At 49.8% G+C, this 16758-nt stretch overlaps 1 protein-coding gene across 2 annotated transcripts; it reads left to right on the top strand.

Moving 5' to 3' along the window:
• Positions 1-1330: 1330 nt before the first annotated feature.
• On the top strand, positions 1331-13616 carry ARHGEF2 (Rho/Rac guanine nucleotide exchange factor 2). 2 transcript variants are annotated; one of them, XM_026457069.1, is made up of 11 exons: positions 1331-1635; positions 2072-2241; positions 5250-5317; positions 7335-7535; positions 7929-8048; positions 8181-8248; positions 8391-8426; positions 8634-8684; positions 8901-9344; positions 9690-9903; positions 12464-13616. In XM_026457069.1, the coding sequence occupies exons 1-11, from the start codon at positions 1567-1569 to the stop codon at positions 12535-12537; spliced, it is 1515 nt and encodes a 504-aa protein (XP_026312854.1). In that variant the 5' UTR covers positions 1331-1566; the 3' UTR covers positions 12538-13616. The 2 variants fall into 2 exon arrangements, with proteins under 2 accessions (XP_026312854.1, XP_026312855.1); XM_026457070.1 differs by having other exon boundaries at positions 1332-1635; positions 9690-9873.
• The last annotated feature ends 3142 nt before the right edge of the window (positions 13617-16758 follow it).

Below are 16758 nucleotides of genomic sequence, written 5' to 3'. Positions count from 1 at the left end.
CTGAGATCCGGCCACTGCACTCCAGCCTGGGTGATAGAGCGAGACTCCGTCTCAACAACAAAAATAAATAAATAAATTAAATTAAATTAAATTAAATTAAATTAAAAATAAATAAAAAATAAAAGTATGGTCCCTCTTGCTCTGGGAATCCTTATGAATCTCACAAAAATCTTGGACCGTGTCACCCAAAAAAATACACACGAGTTATGTTGATATGTAAAACTGTTTACACACCTTCAGAAGGTTTACAGAGTCCCAGGGGGTCTGTAGGCCCTAGGTTAAGAAACCTGAGTCAGTTGGGTAGAAAGGGTTTTCCGTAAAGATACTGAGTGATCCCTATGGTTCCTGCTAGCCCACGACGCTGTTTTGTCTGATAGCACATGAATCTTTCTCTGCCCTGCCCGCTCCCCTACACCGTTTTTAAGCTGTAAGAATGTATGACCAGGGCCGGGCGCGGTGGCTCAAGCCTGTAATCCCAGCACTTTGGGAGGCCGAGACGGGCGGATCACGAGGTCAGGAGATCGAGACCATCCTGGTTAACACGGTGAAACCCCGTCTCTACTAAAAAAATACAAAAACTAGCCGGGCGAGGTGGCAGGCGCCTGTAGTCCCAGCTACTCCGGGAGGCTGAGGCAGGAGAATGGCCTAAACCCGGGAGGCGGAGCTTGCAGTGAGCTGAGATCCGGCCACTGCACTCCAGCCTGGGGGACAGAGCGGGACTCCGTCTTAAAAAAAAAAAGAGGCCGGGCGCGGTGGCTCAAGCCTGTAATCCCAGCACTTTGGGAGGCCGAGACGGGTGGATCACGAGGTCAGGAGTTCGAGACCATCCTGGCTAACACGGTGAAACCCCATCTCTACTAAAAATACAAAAAACTAGCCGGGCGAGGTGGCGGGCGCCTGTAGTCCCAGCTACTCGGGAGGCTGAGGCAGGAGAATGGCGTAAACCCGGGAGGCGGAGCTTGCAGTGAGCTGAGATCCGGCCACTGCACTCCAGCCTGGGCGACAGAGCGAGACTCCGTCTCAAAAAAAACAAACAAAACAAAACAAAACAAAAAAAGAATGTATGACCGACCAGGCGCAGTGGCTCACACCTCTAATCCTAGCACTTTGGGAGGCCAAAACTGGTGGATAAACCTGAGGTCAGGAATTTGAGACCAGCCTGACCAACATGGTGAAACCCCATCTCTACTAAAAATACAAAATTAGCCAGGCGTGCGTGGTGGCGCATGCGTGTAGTAGTCCCAGCTCCTTGGGAAGCTGAGGCAGGAGAATCGCTTGAACCCAGGAGGCAGAGGTTGCAGCGAGCCAAGATCGTGCCATTGCATTCCAGCCTGGGCAACAAGAGGGAAACTCTGTATCAAAAAAAAAAAGAAAAAAAAAAAGAATAGGTGAGGGGTGAGAGGTCTGAAAAAGTGGAAGCAGCCAGAGGGAAGAGAGGCCAGGAAGAGGGAAATTGGGGCCTCTAACCTGACGGGATAAACCTGGTCCTCGGGAAAGAGGGAAACAGCTGCTCAGACTGTCTAGTGCTGACTGTTCTCCCACCTTCATCCCCTGCCAGATGTGCTAATGCTGCTGATGACAGATGTACTGGTGTTTCTCCAGGAAAAGGACCAGAAGTACATCTTTCCTACCCTGGTGAGACATTCATTCTTCACCTTTCTCAGCACAGACAAGTGTTTAGGCTCTTCTTGCTTTCCTGCCCAAGCCCATGAGAGCTCTGGAATCCCCCAGAGTTAAACAGCTGTAATTGTTACTATTACTGTAATAATAAAAAATAAGAGCAGCTCACAGGTATTATTACTGTGCACAGGCACTTTCACGCCTGTGGGAAAAGATTCTTTTCGTCTTCATTTTATAGATGATGAAAGTAAAGCTTCAAGTCAGTTAAATAATTTGTCAAGGGTTGCACACATTTCTAAGTCCCTTCTGGCTGGCACCAGTGCCTGGCTCTTAACTGGTATTGTAAGATGACTCTTCAGTCCTTTCAGTCCTTGTCCAGAAGGATTGAAGGCCTAAATATGCCAAGGGACAGGATTCCCAGGCTTAATCCTTCCTCTCCCCTGACTGGCAGGACAAGCCCTCAGTGGTATCGCTGCAGAATCTAATCGTACGGGATATCGCCAACCAGGAGAAAGGGATGTTTCTGATCAGCGCAGCCCCACCTGAGATGTACGAGGTGCACACAGCATCCCGGGATGACCGGAGCACCTGGATCCGGGTCATTCAGCAGAGCGTGCGCATGTGAGTGTCTGCCTGCCGCCTGCATGTGCCTATGACCTCAGGGTACCTGCAGCATTAGATCCCAACCATAGCACTCCCTGGGAACAGAATCCAGTGTTCAGACATGTGGGGGAAGAGGTTGAGGGAGAGACAAAATGGCCCAATACTGGAAAGGTTACCTATGTTCTTATGTCCTATAAAGTCACATTTTATACATTGCCAACCTCAACTCCTTTTCAAATACAACATGAGCTGACAAGCAAAGGAATACTTTGAGCTATCACATGGTGGCATACCTGCCAGCCGACAGTACAGTTTCAGCTACATTCACATTTTCATCTGTAGGCAGAGGGCTGTTATTTGGATTGTATTGCATTTTACGTTTATTTTTCTAAAAATGAATGAAAAAGAGGATAATGAAAGCATCGATGCTAGAGAGGAACAAGTCTCATAAGCAAACTCAACACAATAGAAGCAAGAAGGAAATTGGTGTGTCAAAGCAGCAAATCTTTAGCTTCTATTGGACACACATTAGATTTGAGGCAGTCAACTATGTGTCTAATTGTAATAGGAAAAAATATCAAATAAAGCACAGGTAAGATGTTTAAAATGAATTCTGGAAGATTATGCCTAAAGAATAAAGTATAATTCTAATTCAGATTTTTTTTTTTTTGTATTTTCAGTAGAGATAGGGTTTTACCATGTTGGTCAGGCTGGTCTTGAACTCCTGACCTCATGATCCGCCCTCCGCGGCCTCCCACAGTGCTGGGATTACAGGTGTGAGCCACCACACCTGGCCTTAATTCTAATTCAGATTTTTATAGTTTTTCTTTCTTTTTTTAATTTTTTTATTTTTTTGAGACAGTCTCACTCTGTTGCCCAGGCTGGAGTGCAGTAGCACAATCTCAGCTCACTGCAACCTCCACCTCCTGGATTCAAGTGATTCTCCTGCCTCGGCCTCCTGAATAGCTGGGACAACAGGCACCCACCACCACCCCAGGCAAATTTTTTTTTTTTTTTTAATACAGAGTCTCTTTCTGTTGCCAGGCTGGAGTGCAGTGGCATGATCTCGGCTCACTGCAACCTCCACCTCCTGGTTTCAAGCGATTCTCCTGTCTCAGCCTCCCGAGTAGCTGGGATTACAGGCTTGTGCCACCATGCCAGCTAATTTTTGTATTTTTAGTAGAGACGGGGTTTCACCATGTTGGCCAGGATGGTCTTGATCTCTTGACCTCATGATTGACCCATCCCGGTCTCCCAAAGTCCTGGGATTACAGGCGTGAGCCACTGCACCCAGCCAAATTTTTGTATTTTGTAGACACGGGGTTTCGCCCTGTTGGCCAGGCTGGTCTCGAACTCTTGACCTCAGATTATTCACCCACCTCAGCCTCCAAAAGAGCTGAGATTACAGGCATGAGCCACCACGCCCAGCCAAGATTTTTATAATTTTTCTTTAGCTTTCAGGGAATCAGTTCTCCTCAACTTTATAATTTGTAAACCTTCTTTTTTTTTTTTTTTTTTTTTAACTTCTGCATGGTGGAATTTTGAAAAAGGTTTTTAGAAATGCATATTAAAGTACGAAATTGCAGGCCGGGCACAGTGGCTCATGCCTATAATCCCAGCACTTTGAGAGGCTGAGGCGGGTGGATCACTTAAGGTCAGGAATTCAAGACCAGCCCGGCCAATATGGTGAAACCTCGTCTCTACTAAAAATACAAAAATTAGCCGGGCGTGGTGGCATAAGCCTGTAATCCCAGTTACTCGGGAAGCTGAGGCAGGAGAATCGCTTGAACCCGGGGATGGCGGTTGTAGTGAGTCAGGATTGTGCCACTGCACTCCAGCCTGGGCAACAGAGTGAGACTTCGTCTCCAAAAAAAAATTATGAAATTGCCTATTCCAGGAAAGCAATTCAAAATGACTTGTCCTGTTAACAGTAGATCTGTAGTGGCTTCTTTATGAATAGTATTAATATTTGTACTTATGGCCAGGCGCTGTGGCTCACACCTGTAATCCCAGCACTTTGGGAGGCTGAGACAGATGGATCACCGGAGTTCAAGACCAGCCTGGCCAACATGGCAAAACCCTGTCTCTACTAAAATTATAAAACTTAGCCAGGCATGGTGGTGTGTGCCTATAGTCCCAGCTGCTTGGGAGACTGAGGCAGGAGAATCACTTGAACCTGGGAGGCAGAGGTTGCAGTGAGCCAAGATCGCATCACTGCACTCCAGCCTGGATGAGAGAGCAAGACTGTCTCAAAAAAAAAAAAAATTGTAATTGTGGAAATTAATAATATTAATTGTAATTGATTTAATGAGCTTCTGTTAAATGTTCAAAGCACTTTAACATTTCATTTAATCCTAATGCAAAACCTATGAGGAAGATATTACCTTTATTTTTCAAATGAGGAAATAGAGCGGTTACCACCTGGTAAAAAGTGGAGCCAGGATTTGAATCCTTTTTGCTTGATGCCAAAGCCTGTACTTGACCCTCTGCACTGTGCTGCCTTTCCAAGAGACCTTGGGAGAGATAAATCTCAGTAAACGCAGATAATCAGTGCTAAGAAATGGGAGGTCAGCCAGGTGTGGTGGCTCACACCTGTAATCCCAGCACTTTGGGAGGCCGAGGCCGGCAGATCACTTGAGGTCAGGAGTTCGAGACCAGCCTGGCCAACATGACAAAAACCCCATCTCTACTAAAAATACAAAAATTTCCCAGGCACACCTATAATCCCAGCTACTCGGGAGGCTAAAGCAGGAGAATCACTTGAACCCAGGAGGAGGTTGTAGTGAACTGAGATAGTGCTCTTGCACTGTAGCCTGGGCGACAGAGCAAGACTCTATCTCAAAAAAAAAAAAAAAAAAAAGAAAGAAAAGGGAGAAGGTCAAGACTGAATTAAAGCTAGGGTGTGAGGCTGAGGAGTCTTATCAGAAGAGGGAAGCATAAGGCATGTTTGGGAAGGAGGGAAGGCTGATTCTGATCTATAACCTAGCTTCTGTCTCCCAATGGCATGCAACCTGTTACCCCTCCAGATGCCCATCCAGGGAGGACTTCCCCCTGATTGAGACAGAGGATGAGGCTTACCTGCGGCGAATTAAGAGTAAGTCCACCCACAAGGAGCTCCTTAGTAATTTATAATACATTCACACAATGGAATATTATGCAACTGTTAAAAAGATGAGATGGCTCTGTGAGGGCTGGTATAGATCCACAGCTGAAACATATTAAGTGAAAAAAGCAAGGTTTAAAACAATGTAAAGTGTATACTACCATGTGTGTAAAAATAATATGGAAGACCAAGGTTGGATGAGTAACTTACTTTTTCACTGTAAGGCCTTATATTAGTTAGGGTATGATTAAACAGCTGTACAAAAAGACCAACAAAAATCTTCTTCCTTAAAAAAGGAAGTAGATTGGCCGGGCGCGGTGGCTCACGCCTGTAATCCCAGCACTTTGGGAGGCCAAGGTGGGTGGATCACAAGGTCAGGAGATTGAGACCATCCTGGATAACACAGTGAAACCCCATCTCTACTAAAAAATACAAAAAAAAAAAAATTAGCCAGGCGTGGTGGTGGGTGCCTGTAGTCCCAGCTACTCAGGAGGCTGAGGCAGGAGAATGGCATGAACCCAGGAGGCGGAGCTTGCAGTGAGCTGAGATTGAACTACTGCACTCTAGCCTGGGTGACAGAGCGAGACTCCATCTCAAAAAAAAAAAAAAAAATGTAGATTGGCTGGTGCAGTAGCTCATGCCTTTAATCCCAGCAGGATTTGGGAGAGGGAGGATCTCTTGAGGTCAGGAGTTTGAGAAACATACATAGCAACAAAACATACATAGCAAGACCCCATAGTCCTGGCTACTTGGGAGGCTGAGGTGGGAGGATTGTTTCAGCCCAGGAGTTCAAAGCTGCAATGCACTATAATTGCACCACTGCACTCCAGTCTGGGTAACAACAAAAAAAAAAAACCGAAAAGGTAGAATATTATTGCTGTCAACGTGACAGTTCAAAGTGGGAAGTGCAGAGTAGTGGTGCAGCTCTGCCATCTTTAACATGAAGTTTTCATCTCTATGTCATGTCTGAAGTGGCTACTCCAGCTCCCACTGTCACACCTGTATCACACCTAGCAACGAGGCATAAAGGAACAGAGTTTACACCCTTTTTTTCTTTTTCTTTTCTTTTCTTTTTTTTTTGAGACAGAGTCTCGCTCTGTCACCCAGGGTGGAGTGCAGTGGCGCAATCTCAGCTCACTGCAACCTCCACCTCCCAGGTTCAAGCGATTCTCCTGCCTCAGCTTCCCAAGGAGCTGGGATTACAGGCACCCACGACCACTCCTGGCTAAGTTTTGTATTTTTAGTAGAGATAGGGTTTCACCATGTTGGCCAGGCTGGTCTCGAACTCCTGGCCTCAAGTGCTCCACCCACCATGCCTGGCCTATACCCATTTATTTTAAGAGCAGATCTGGAAGACACTCATATCCATTGGCCAGAATGTAGTCACATAGCAATATAGTCACGCGCAAGTCAGGCTAGAAAACATGGTTGTTAACTGAGCAGCCATGTGTGCCCAGATGAAGCTTCTATGCATTTTCTCATTAAAGGAAGATGGGAAGAATGAACACTGTTGGACAACCTGCAACCCCTTGCAACCCCTGCCACAATCTCTTTTTTTTTTTTTTTTTTGAGACGGAGTCTCGCTCTGTTGCCCAGGCTAGAGTGCAGTGGTGCGATCTCAGCTCACTGCAAGCTCCGCCTCCTGGGTTCATGCCGTTCTCCTGCCTCAGCCTCCTGAGTAGCTGGGACTACAGGCGCCCGTCACGGTGCCCAGCTAATTTTTTGTATTTTTAGTAGAGACGGGATTTCACCATGTTAGCCAGGATGGTCTCGATCTCCTGACCTTGTGATCTGCCTGCCTCGGCCTCCCAAAGTGCTGGGATTACAGGCATGAGCCACCGCGCCTGACTCCTAGAAACCTTTTTCTTTTTTAATAAATGCCAAAATAACAAAATTAAGTCTTGCCACACTGCCCTGCCCTACCCTGTTTCCCCTAGGGCTGTCCTTTACTGGCGCTCCTGCATATCCCCTAGGCCCTCTCATATGCTCACTTGTTCCTTATCTGCAGTGGAGTTGCAGCAGAAGGACCGGGCACTGGTGGAGCTGCTGCGAGAGAAGGTTGGGCTGTTTGCTGAGATGACCCATTTCCAGGCCGAAGAGGATGGTGGCAGTGGGATGGCCCTGCCCACCCTGCCCAGGGGCCTTTTCCGCTCCGAGTCCCTTGAGTCCCCTCGTGGCGAGCGGCTGCTGCAGGATGCCATCCGTGAGGGTGAGGGAGCTCCCAGGGAAGAGTCTAGGCTCAAGCACTCACTGTCACAGAATATGGACATGTGACTAGACATGGACAAACACAGACAAGTGGGATGCCAACCCCATGAACCATAAACAGCCCTGAGTGCCTCTTCTGGGCCAGTTCCTGGGAAAGGCAGGGGAGGACGTGTGGTCCTTACTGCTGCTCCATATCGTCCATGCTGCATGGACTCCTGCTGCCTCATAGGCATTTACTGCCCTTTACTTCATCAGTGGTTGTGTGAGTGAAACCCCACTGCCAGTGCAGGGGGCATTCCCCTGGATGTCCGAGTGTCCCATGTGTGGGGGTGAATGGCATTCCCCTCAGGGTCCTGTGTCATTCCTGCTCTCACCTCTTCCTCTTTCCCCACAGTGGAGGGTCTGAAAGACTTGCTGGTGGGGCCGGGAGTGGAACTGCTCTTGACACCCCGAGAACCAGCCCTGCCCTTGGAACCAGACAGCGGTGGTAACACGAGTCCTGGGGTCACTGCCAGTGAGTGCCAGGGCAGGGGACCAAGGAGGTAGTAGGTGGGAGGGGCCAAAGTGAGTGGAGTGGTACCAGGGATCGAGTGATATCGGGGCCCCAGGGAAGTGAGCTCAGCCATCCTTTTCTCCTTCTCAACAGATGGTGAGGCCAGAACCTTCAATGGCTCCATTGAACTGTGCAGAGCCGACTCAGACTCCAGCCAGAGGGTAGGTCCTCAAGAGGTTCTGGGACTTGGCAAGAGGGTGGGAGAGGGACAGCCAGCCTCTGGATCCTCAACACAAAGCTGTCAGGGGCAGGCACCCAGGATTTGTGTGCCTGCTGACTCCCCGTTCTTGCCCATTTCTGCAGGATCGAAATGGAAATCAGCTGAGATCACCCCAAGAGGTGAGATGGGAATTGATAGTATAGGAGACTAAAGGGAGGGTGTTCTTAGTCTGAGAAGTTAAAACCCAGTTTGGAGTGGGGTGGGGAAAGCGTCTATATCCAAGTATGTCTCCAGATCCTACTGTCCCCACACCTACCCTTGTTCAACTTTTGGGCAGTTCTCCCATCCTAAAGCTGGGGCCCTGTTCCCACCCCGTCTGTCCTCAGGAGGCGTTGCAGCGATTGGTCAATCTCTATGGACTTCTACATGGCCTACAGGTCAGTAGGGCAAGGGCTTGAATGGGGAAGGGGAGGAGCCAGGCTAGAGATGCCTGTTTAGGTAGAGCATGGTCATCCCAACAGGCCTTTCTAAATACCTTCCCAACCCAAGCTCTCCAGGAGCGATGACCTGGGCCTTGGAGGGTGAAGGCGAGGGGTAGAAGAGCACAGGACAGGGGCCTTTGATAAACCCTTCTGCCCACATTCTACCCCCAGGCAGCTGTGGCCCAGCAGGACACTTTGATGGAAGCCCGGTTCCCTGAGGGCCCTGAGCGGCGGGAGAAGCTATGCCGAGCCAACTCTCGGGATGGGGAGGCTGGCAGGGCTGGTGCTGCCCCTGTGGCCCCTGAAAAGCAGGCCACGGAACTGGCATTACTGCAACGGCAACATGCGTTGCTGCAGGAGGAGCTACGGCGCTGCCGGCGGCTAGGTGAAGAACGGGCAACTGAAGCTGGCAGCCTGGAGGCCCGGCTCCGGGAGAGTGAGCAGGCCCGGGCGCTGCTGGAGCGGGAGGCCGAAGAGGCTCGAAGGCAGCTGGCCGCCCTGGGCCAGACCGAGCCACTCCCAGCCGAGGCCCCCTGGGCCCGCAGACCTGTAGATCCTCGGCGGCGCAGCCTCCCTGCAGGCGATGCCCTGTACTTGAGTTTCAACCCCCCACAGGTAAGGTGGCCTGCAGTGGTGAACGGACCTGGGGTGGACATAAGGGTCAGTGGAGCCCAAAAGAAATTGGGCCGTTGGGGTTTGAGCCCAAATGCAATCAGGCAACTGACTTGAAGGATATTGAGATACTAGTTGGAGAACTGAAAAGAAATGTAGATGGGTGCAGGGGTGGAGGAAACTAACTCGGGTGGTGGTGCTGAAAGAGGCCAGTTGGTGGTGGATCTCCTGAAGGGGAGTCATGGGTGAGCCCCAGTGGGGAGAGCTGCTGCCTTCAGCCAAACAGAACCTCCAGTCTTCGCACTACTCAGTCCCTGGCCTGCTGTTCTTCCTGCCCACTGTCCACAGCCCAGCCGAGGCACAGACCGCCTGGATCTGCCTGTCACTACTCGCTCTGTCCATCGACACTTTGAGGACCGAGAGAGGCAGGAACTAGGGAGCCCCGAAGAGCGGCTACAAGATAGCAGTGACCCTGACACCGGCAGCGAGGAGGAAGGTAGCAGCCGTCTGTCTCCGCCCCACAGTCCACGAGGTGAGACCCTGGCGGAGACATGGACCAGAGGTAGAGTGCAGCCTGCGTACAGGCCTTTGGGCTGTGGCTTCCAAATGGGCCCTAACTGACCTGTGAGGCTTATAGTAACTCTAGGGAGGGACTTCCTGTTTTGTCTGATGATGAATGGTTGGTGGAACTCTAAGAAGCAGGAGGGGCCTCTCTCCTCCAACTGGTTGGTGATTCCCAACCTTTAGAAGTAAAAATAGGTTTTTTTAGAAAAGGCATGGTGGCTCATGCCTGTAATCCTAACACTTTGGGAGGCCAAGACAGGAGGATCGCTTAAGCTCAGAATTTTGAGGCCAGCCTGGGCAACATAGTGAGACCCACCTCCTCTACCAAAAAAAAAAAAATTTCATTTATTTTATTTTATTTTTTATTTAATTTAATTACTTACTTATTTTTTTATTATTATTTTTTGAGACAGAGTCTTACACTGTTGCCTGGGCTGGAGTGCAGTGGTGTGATCTTGGCTCACTGCAACCTCCGCCTTCCAGGTTCAAGCAATTCTCCTGCCTCAGCGTCCCGAGTAGCTGGGATTACAGGCACCCACCACCATGCCCAGCTAATTTTTGTATTTTTAGTAGAAACAGGGTTTCACTATGTTGGCCAGGCTGTTCTTGAACGCCTGAGCTCACGATCTACCTGTTTTGGCCTCCCAACAGGTTGGGATTGCAGGCGTGAGCTACCATGCCCGACTAAATTTTTTTTTTTTTTTTTTTTTGAGACGGAATTCTCGCTCTGTCACCAGGCTGGAGTACAGTGGTGAAATCTTGGCTCACTGCAACCTTTGCCTCCCAGGTTCAAATGATTCTCCTGCCTCAGACTCCCAAGTAGCTGGGACTACAGGCGCGTGCCTCCATGCCCAGCTAATTTTTGTTTTTTTTTGTTTGTTTGTTTGTTTGTTTTTTAAGATAGAGTCTCACTCTGTCGCCCAGGCTGGAGTGCAGTGGCCGGTTCTCAGCTCACTGCAAGCTCCGCCTCCCGGGTTTACGCCATTCTCCTGCCTCAGCCTCCCGAGTAGCTGGGACTACAGGCGCCCGCCACCTCGCCCGGCTAGTTTTTTGTATTTTTTAGTAGAGACGGGGTTTCGCTGTGTTAGCCAGGATGGTCTCGATCTCCTGACCTCGTGATCCGCCCATCTCGGCCTCCCACAGTGCTGGGATTACAGGCTTGAGCCACCGCGCCCGGCCTTTAATTTTTGTATTTTTAGAAGAGATAGGGTTTCACCATGTTGCCCAGGCTGGTCTCCATCTCTTGACCTCATGATCTGCCCACCTTGGCCTCCCAAAGTGCTGGGATTACAGACATGAGCCATTGCACCTGGCCTATTTTATTTTTTATTTTTATTTTTTTAAAATGGAGTCTCACTCTCACCCAGGCTGGAGTGCAGTGGTGTGATCTCAGCTCACTGCAACCTCCACCTCCTGGGTTCAACTGATTCTCCTGCCTCAGCCTCTCGAGTAGCTGGGATTACAGGCATGCGCCACCACACCTGGCTAATTTTTTTTTATATTTTTTAGTAGAGATGGAGTTTCATTATGTTGACCAGGCTGGTCTCGAACTCCTGACCTCAGGTAATTCATCCACCTTGGCCTCCCAGAGTGCTGGGATTACAGGCGTGAGCCACCGTGCCTGGCCCCCCAAAATTTTTTTAATTATCCAGGTGTGGTGGCGTGTGCCTGTAGTCCTAGCTACAGGCAGTGAGAGTGAGGTGAGAGGATCGCTTGAGCCCAGCAGATTGAGTTGACAGTACTCTGTGATTGCGCCAGCCTGGGCGACAGAAAGAGACCCGGAGACCCAGACACAGGATCTCGCTCTGAATTTTTTTATTTTAGAGACAGGGTGTTGTGCTGTTGCTGACGCTGGACTCAAACTCCTGGGCTTAAGTGATCCTCCCAAGTAGCTGGGGCTACAGGTGCATGCCACTGTGCCTGGGAAGATAGTTTTTTTTTTTGAGACAGAGTTTTGTTCTGTCACCCAGGCTGGAGTGTAGTAACACAATCTCAGCTCACTGCTACCTCCACCTCCCAGGTTCAAGCAATTCTTGTTCCTCAGCCTCCCGAGTAGCTGGGATTACAGGCGCCTGCCACCACATACAGCTAATTTTTGGCACTTTTATTAGAGATGGGGTTTCACCATGTTGGCCAGGCTGGTCTCCAACTCCTGGCCTTAAGTGATTCTCCCACCTTGGCCTCCCAAAGTGTTGGGATTACAATCATGAGCTACCAGGCCAGTTTTTAAAGTAAAAAAAGTTTCAAAGACCTTCAAGTTTTTATAGTTGGTTCATGAAATAAAAAATTACCAAAAGCTCTAACCTTAAAGTATTTTGTACTTTCCTAATCAGTTTGTATCTTTGGATACTGTAAAAGTGTATCTGGTTCCTAGATGTGGCTACCTCATTTACCGCGTTGCCAGAGGTTTTCCTCTCACCCAAGAATTTACAGAACCCTGTCATCCCCTCACAGCCCCAGAGCCCCCTGAGCCTACAGATGGGGAGGCATTAGTATAGGGGTACAGTTCCTCATGGGAGTCTCTGCTCACTCACTGGCTTTGTCCTGTCCCCCTTCAGACTTTACCAGAATGCAGGACATCCCGGAGGAGACGGAGAGCCGCGACGGGGAGGCTGTAGCCTCCGAGAGCTAAGGGGGCCCCTCACCCCTGCCCTGTGCCCCACTGAAGAACATTACTGAGGGGGGCTAACCTTGGGGACTCCAATTTGCCAATGATAAGGGAACATTTGAAAGAACTTGCCAGCTCTTGGGATCCTTAGATACCTGGGGCCATTTAAGAAGCTGGGGGAATTAGGCCACAACACCCCCTGGGGCATCCAAAAGCTACACCACAGATGCCAGTGGTTCACACCTTCTTCCCTCCACTTTAGGAAAATTTATTTATTTATTATTAGTTATGGGGGGAGAGGGGAGATTTAAAGGACCAGGGACATGGGAACCAAGCCATAGGGATCAGAGGGCCTTGTCCTTGAACACTACTGGGGTATGTTCAGGCTCATCCACGCAACTGCTGGGTTCTTGCCCTAACAACCCTCCCCTGCAACATCCATCTTGGAGGAGAGGCTGCAGCCACAGAACCCTACTGCCCTTTAAATAAAGGAGGGCTATGGGCAGGGCCATGTCTCTTTCTCCTCTCCCCTCAACCTCTTACTGCTGTTCTCCCTTTCTCTGTCCTTCATGGAAGCCCTGGGAGATAACCTGGCTTCCTGGAGTTGATGGACTAGAGGTTGGGGTGGCCATAATGGTTTGTTGGGGGTAAGGGAAAAAACCCACAGGGACCAGAATGTTTTGTTGTTGTTTTGTTTTCTTTTTTGTACCAAAGTCAACTGCACGTGTTTTATATTTTTAAGAGATCATAGGCAATTAGAAATCGAAGCCTCCTATCTCCACATCTCTGAAGAAGTTGAGGGGTAGGGGAGACAATGACTTCTGCCTTCATCTGCAGTAACGGGGGAACCTATACTGACCTATTCCCCAGCCATTTGGAAACAAATTCTAGGGTGGGTTGGGAAATCTCCAGGAGCCCTGACCTCATCTTCCACCTCAGCAACCATGACCTGAAACCTCAGCGTGAATTTGGGGGATTTTTCAATGGAACCCCTGCCCCCAAATGTCGACCAGCCCCAGTTTTTTTTTTTTTGTTTGTTTCTGCCAATTTTGTTGTTTTAAAAAAAAAATATCAGGGAAAATTAAAAACCTGGAACTCCATAAGGTACTGTCTCCCATAATGTCTGCCAATTCTGAGGAGGATGGTAGGAGAGAACCAGGCAGTGACCTAAGTTCCTCTGAAAGGGGCCTTTTCCTCTCACCACAAGGACAGCCTCTGCCTCACTGAAGAGAGGGGGCACTGACAACAGTAACCACTGCAAATCTTTTTTTGTTTGTTTTTTTAATTCACAAACACAAGGATAAAAACAAAGGGGGCATACAGGTTCCAATGCTGGGAACTCCAGTATCAGGAAACGTGTGTTCATCGTATTTGTATGCCATGCTCAGCAGTCACCTCCACCTATTGTCCCCATCCCCAGTGTTATTCATTGTCAGATCCAGCCCCCACAGGGCCCTTGTTCATCTCCATGATGTCGGGCCCTGGGGTTACCTGTCACAGGAGCTGCTCATTTACTGCCCCTCTTTGAGAGGCAGTGAGAGATGAGCTGGTTTCAGTTCTTGGTTTTAGTTGGTTTTACTTCCTGTGTTCTGGTTGGTACTTACTTTAGGGCTGTGGGGGGAGGGGAGGAGGTGAGACTCTAGGGTTGTATAAATGCTGGTATGAATTCACATCCCCGCTGGAGCCTGTGGGGTCAGATTAGCAGAAGGGGGCTCAGGCCCTCAGCTAGAAAGAGGAATTGAAGTCACGTAGTGAGCAGGCTGGGTGAGCAGCCAGCACCCTCCCCTTCTGTAACTCTCATCCACCAACATCAAGCCTTTACAAGGTGCTTTCTCAGCCATTAAGGGGATCCTGAGAATGGGGAATTGTTCTCATTTTATGGGCAGGGAAACCTAGGTGCACAAAGCTTGCTAGGCCAGGAGGGGGCTGGCCTTCTTAGTTCCAGTCCACCACTTTTCTCCTTTGGCTACTCTGCCTAAACATATCAGGGCTGGCTGGGTGCAGTGGCTCATGTCTGTAATCCCAGCACTTTGGGAGGCTGAGTTGGGTGGATCACTTAAGGTCAGGAGTTTGAGACCAGCCTAGCCAACATGGTGAAACCCCATCTCTACTAAAAATACAAAAATCAGCCAGGCGTGATGGTGGGCACCTGTAGTCCCAGCTACCTGGGAGGCTGAGGTGGGAGAATTGCTTGAACCCGGGAGGTGGAGGTTGCAGTGAGCTGAGATTGTGCCACTGCACTCCAGCACTCCAGCCTGGGCGACAGAGCAAGACCCTGCCTGAAAAAAACAACAACAACAAATAAATACCAGGGCTTCAGATTTCATACACAGGGACATAGGGCTCAGCAGCTGTCTGCCAGGTCAGCTGGAAGCAGCTCAGACCCAAAGCTGTGAGGGTGGCACCTTTAGGTAGGAAAGGAAGGTAGGTGGGGGTGGGGTGAGGATATTAGATAGCATGCAGAGACCACCAAGAAAGGGGAATGCAGGCTCTCCTAGAATCCCCGACAGATCCAGTGAGAGATGCTGGTCAGGACAGGACAGAACGCGGAAACCTGGAGACAGCCCAGAATGGGTGTGAAGTCCCCCACTGCTTTCTTCCAAGCAGTGCTGTCCCTTCTGCCACCCTGTACCAAACGCGCCATGTACACACGCACACACACACATCTTCAGCCCCAGAACATGGGGCACAAGCATTTGTCTGATGTGGTTACTCTGAGAGCTAGGCCCCTTCCTCACATCTTTGACCATTGTGTCCCCTGTCCCCTCCCTAACCCACTTTTGGGAACCCACAGCCTTAACCTCTGTCCCTCCTGCTGAAGTTTCAAAGCCATCTGGCTTTGTGTTCTAGGGACCCAGGGACCAGGTTCTTACCAAAACATTGCTTTCCTTCCATTCCAAGAGAAGCTCCAGGCTGCCTGCTCTGCCCAGCCCTCCCTTCTCCATCCTCCAGCTGCACCCTCCTTCCACTCCCCCACAAGAGTAGGTCTTTGTGCATGCGTTCATCTCTAACTTGGACCTGTGTATACTTCGTCAATATTTACCTCTGGGGCCCATAAAGCAGAGATGCCCCCAGAGGAGCCAATATCCGGAGCCCAGCAAAGCCGTCAGAGGGAGCTGCTGGGGTGGGAAGATGGGTGCTTAGGTGGGGAGGGATTTTCCATTGCCTGCATGGGCTAGGAATAGACCTGGAGTTTTGGAACTAGTTTAAACATCATCAAAAAGAGGAAATTAAACAAGAGGCTAATTAAGTTCCTTTCACATTGCTTAATCTGTTGTGAATTGGGTGCCTCTTTGGAGCCTCCTCTGCCCAGCAATTAAAGGAAGTGGGACAGGGGGCACCTGGAGGCACTGTGGCCTTTCCCTTCACAGGGGGCTCTGCACTTAATAAGGTGGCACTGCTCCCAGCTGCTGCCCCAGGGCCTGAGCAGCCTGTGTCCTCATAGGTTACAAGTCATGCCAGAGAGCCTGGGGGTGCGGCAGTGGAAGTGGGAGCTCTACCTCATCTTCCCTCTGCCTCCCTCCTTTCTAGGGTCTGCCTCCCAGAAAATCCTTCTGATGGCTCATCTTTATCATTGATGCATCTCAAATACAGGAACCAAAGAGGAGCCCCTGTCCTGAAGAACACACCTTCAAGAGGGGCTTAGGGGCCAACCTCTGAGTTCTTTATGTGAGACTTTCATTATACCCCACCTCAGAGCATATACAACCATTCCAGATGAGACATGGTTCCCCATCCCCATCTCCCAGCTGTGCGCTTATTTCCTCCTTTCTCTCTGTCTCCATTTTATACAGGGTGTAAGAATAATAGCTCGACCGGGTGTGGTAGCTCAAGCCTGTAATCCCAGCACTTTGGGAGGCCGAGGCGGGTGGATCACTAGAGGTCAGGAGTTCCAGACCAGCTTGGCCAATATGGTGAAATCCTGTCTCTTAAAAATACAAAAAAATCGCCGGGCGCGGTGGCTCAAGCCTGTAATCCCAGCACTTTGGGAGGCCGAGACGGGTGGATCACGAGGTCAGGAGATCGAGACCATCCTGGCTAACACAGTGAAACCCCGTCTCTACTAAAAAATACAAAAAACTAGCTGGGCGAGGTGGCGGGCGCCGGTAGTCCCAGCTACTCGGGAGGCTGAGGAAGGAGGATGGCGTAAACCCGGGAGGCGGAGCTTGCCGTGAGCTGAGATTCAGCCACTGCACTCCAGCCTGGACCACAGAGCGAGACTCCATCTCAAAAAAAAAAAAAAAA

This window comes from Piliocolobus tephrosceles, chromosome 1 (genome assembly GCF_002776525.5).
Source record: "Piliocolobus tephrosceles isolate RC106 chromosome 1, ASM277652v3, whole genome shotgun sequence".
Classification (NCBI taxonomy): domain Eukaryota; kingdom Metazoa; phylum Chordata; class Mammalia; order Primates; family Cercopithecidae; genus Piliocolobus; species Piliocolobus tephrosceles.
Note: the sequence above shows the minus strand (reverse complement) of the source record. Positions and strands in the feature narration are given on the sequence as shown.

Excerpts from the sequence above, each read along its gene's own strand:
- ARHGEF2 (XM_026457069.1), top strand. The coding sequence starts at position 1,567 with ATGCTGCTGATGACAGATGTACTGGTGTTTCTCCAGGAAAAGGACCAG. Across the intron at positions 2,242-5,249 it reads ATTCAGCAGAGCGTGCGCAT|ATGCCCATCCAGGGAGGACT; the intron begins GTGAGTGTCTGC and ends TTACCCCTCCAG. Across the intron at positions 8,685-8,900 it reads GACTTCTACATGGCCTACAG|GCAGCTGTGGCCCAGCAGGA; the intron begins GTCAGTAGGGCA and ends TTCTACCCCCAG.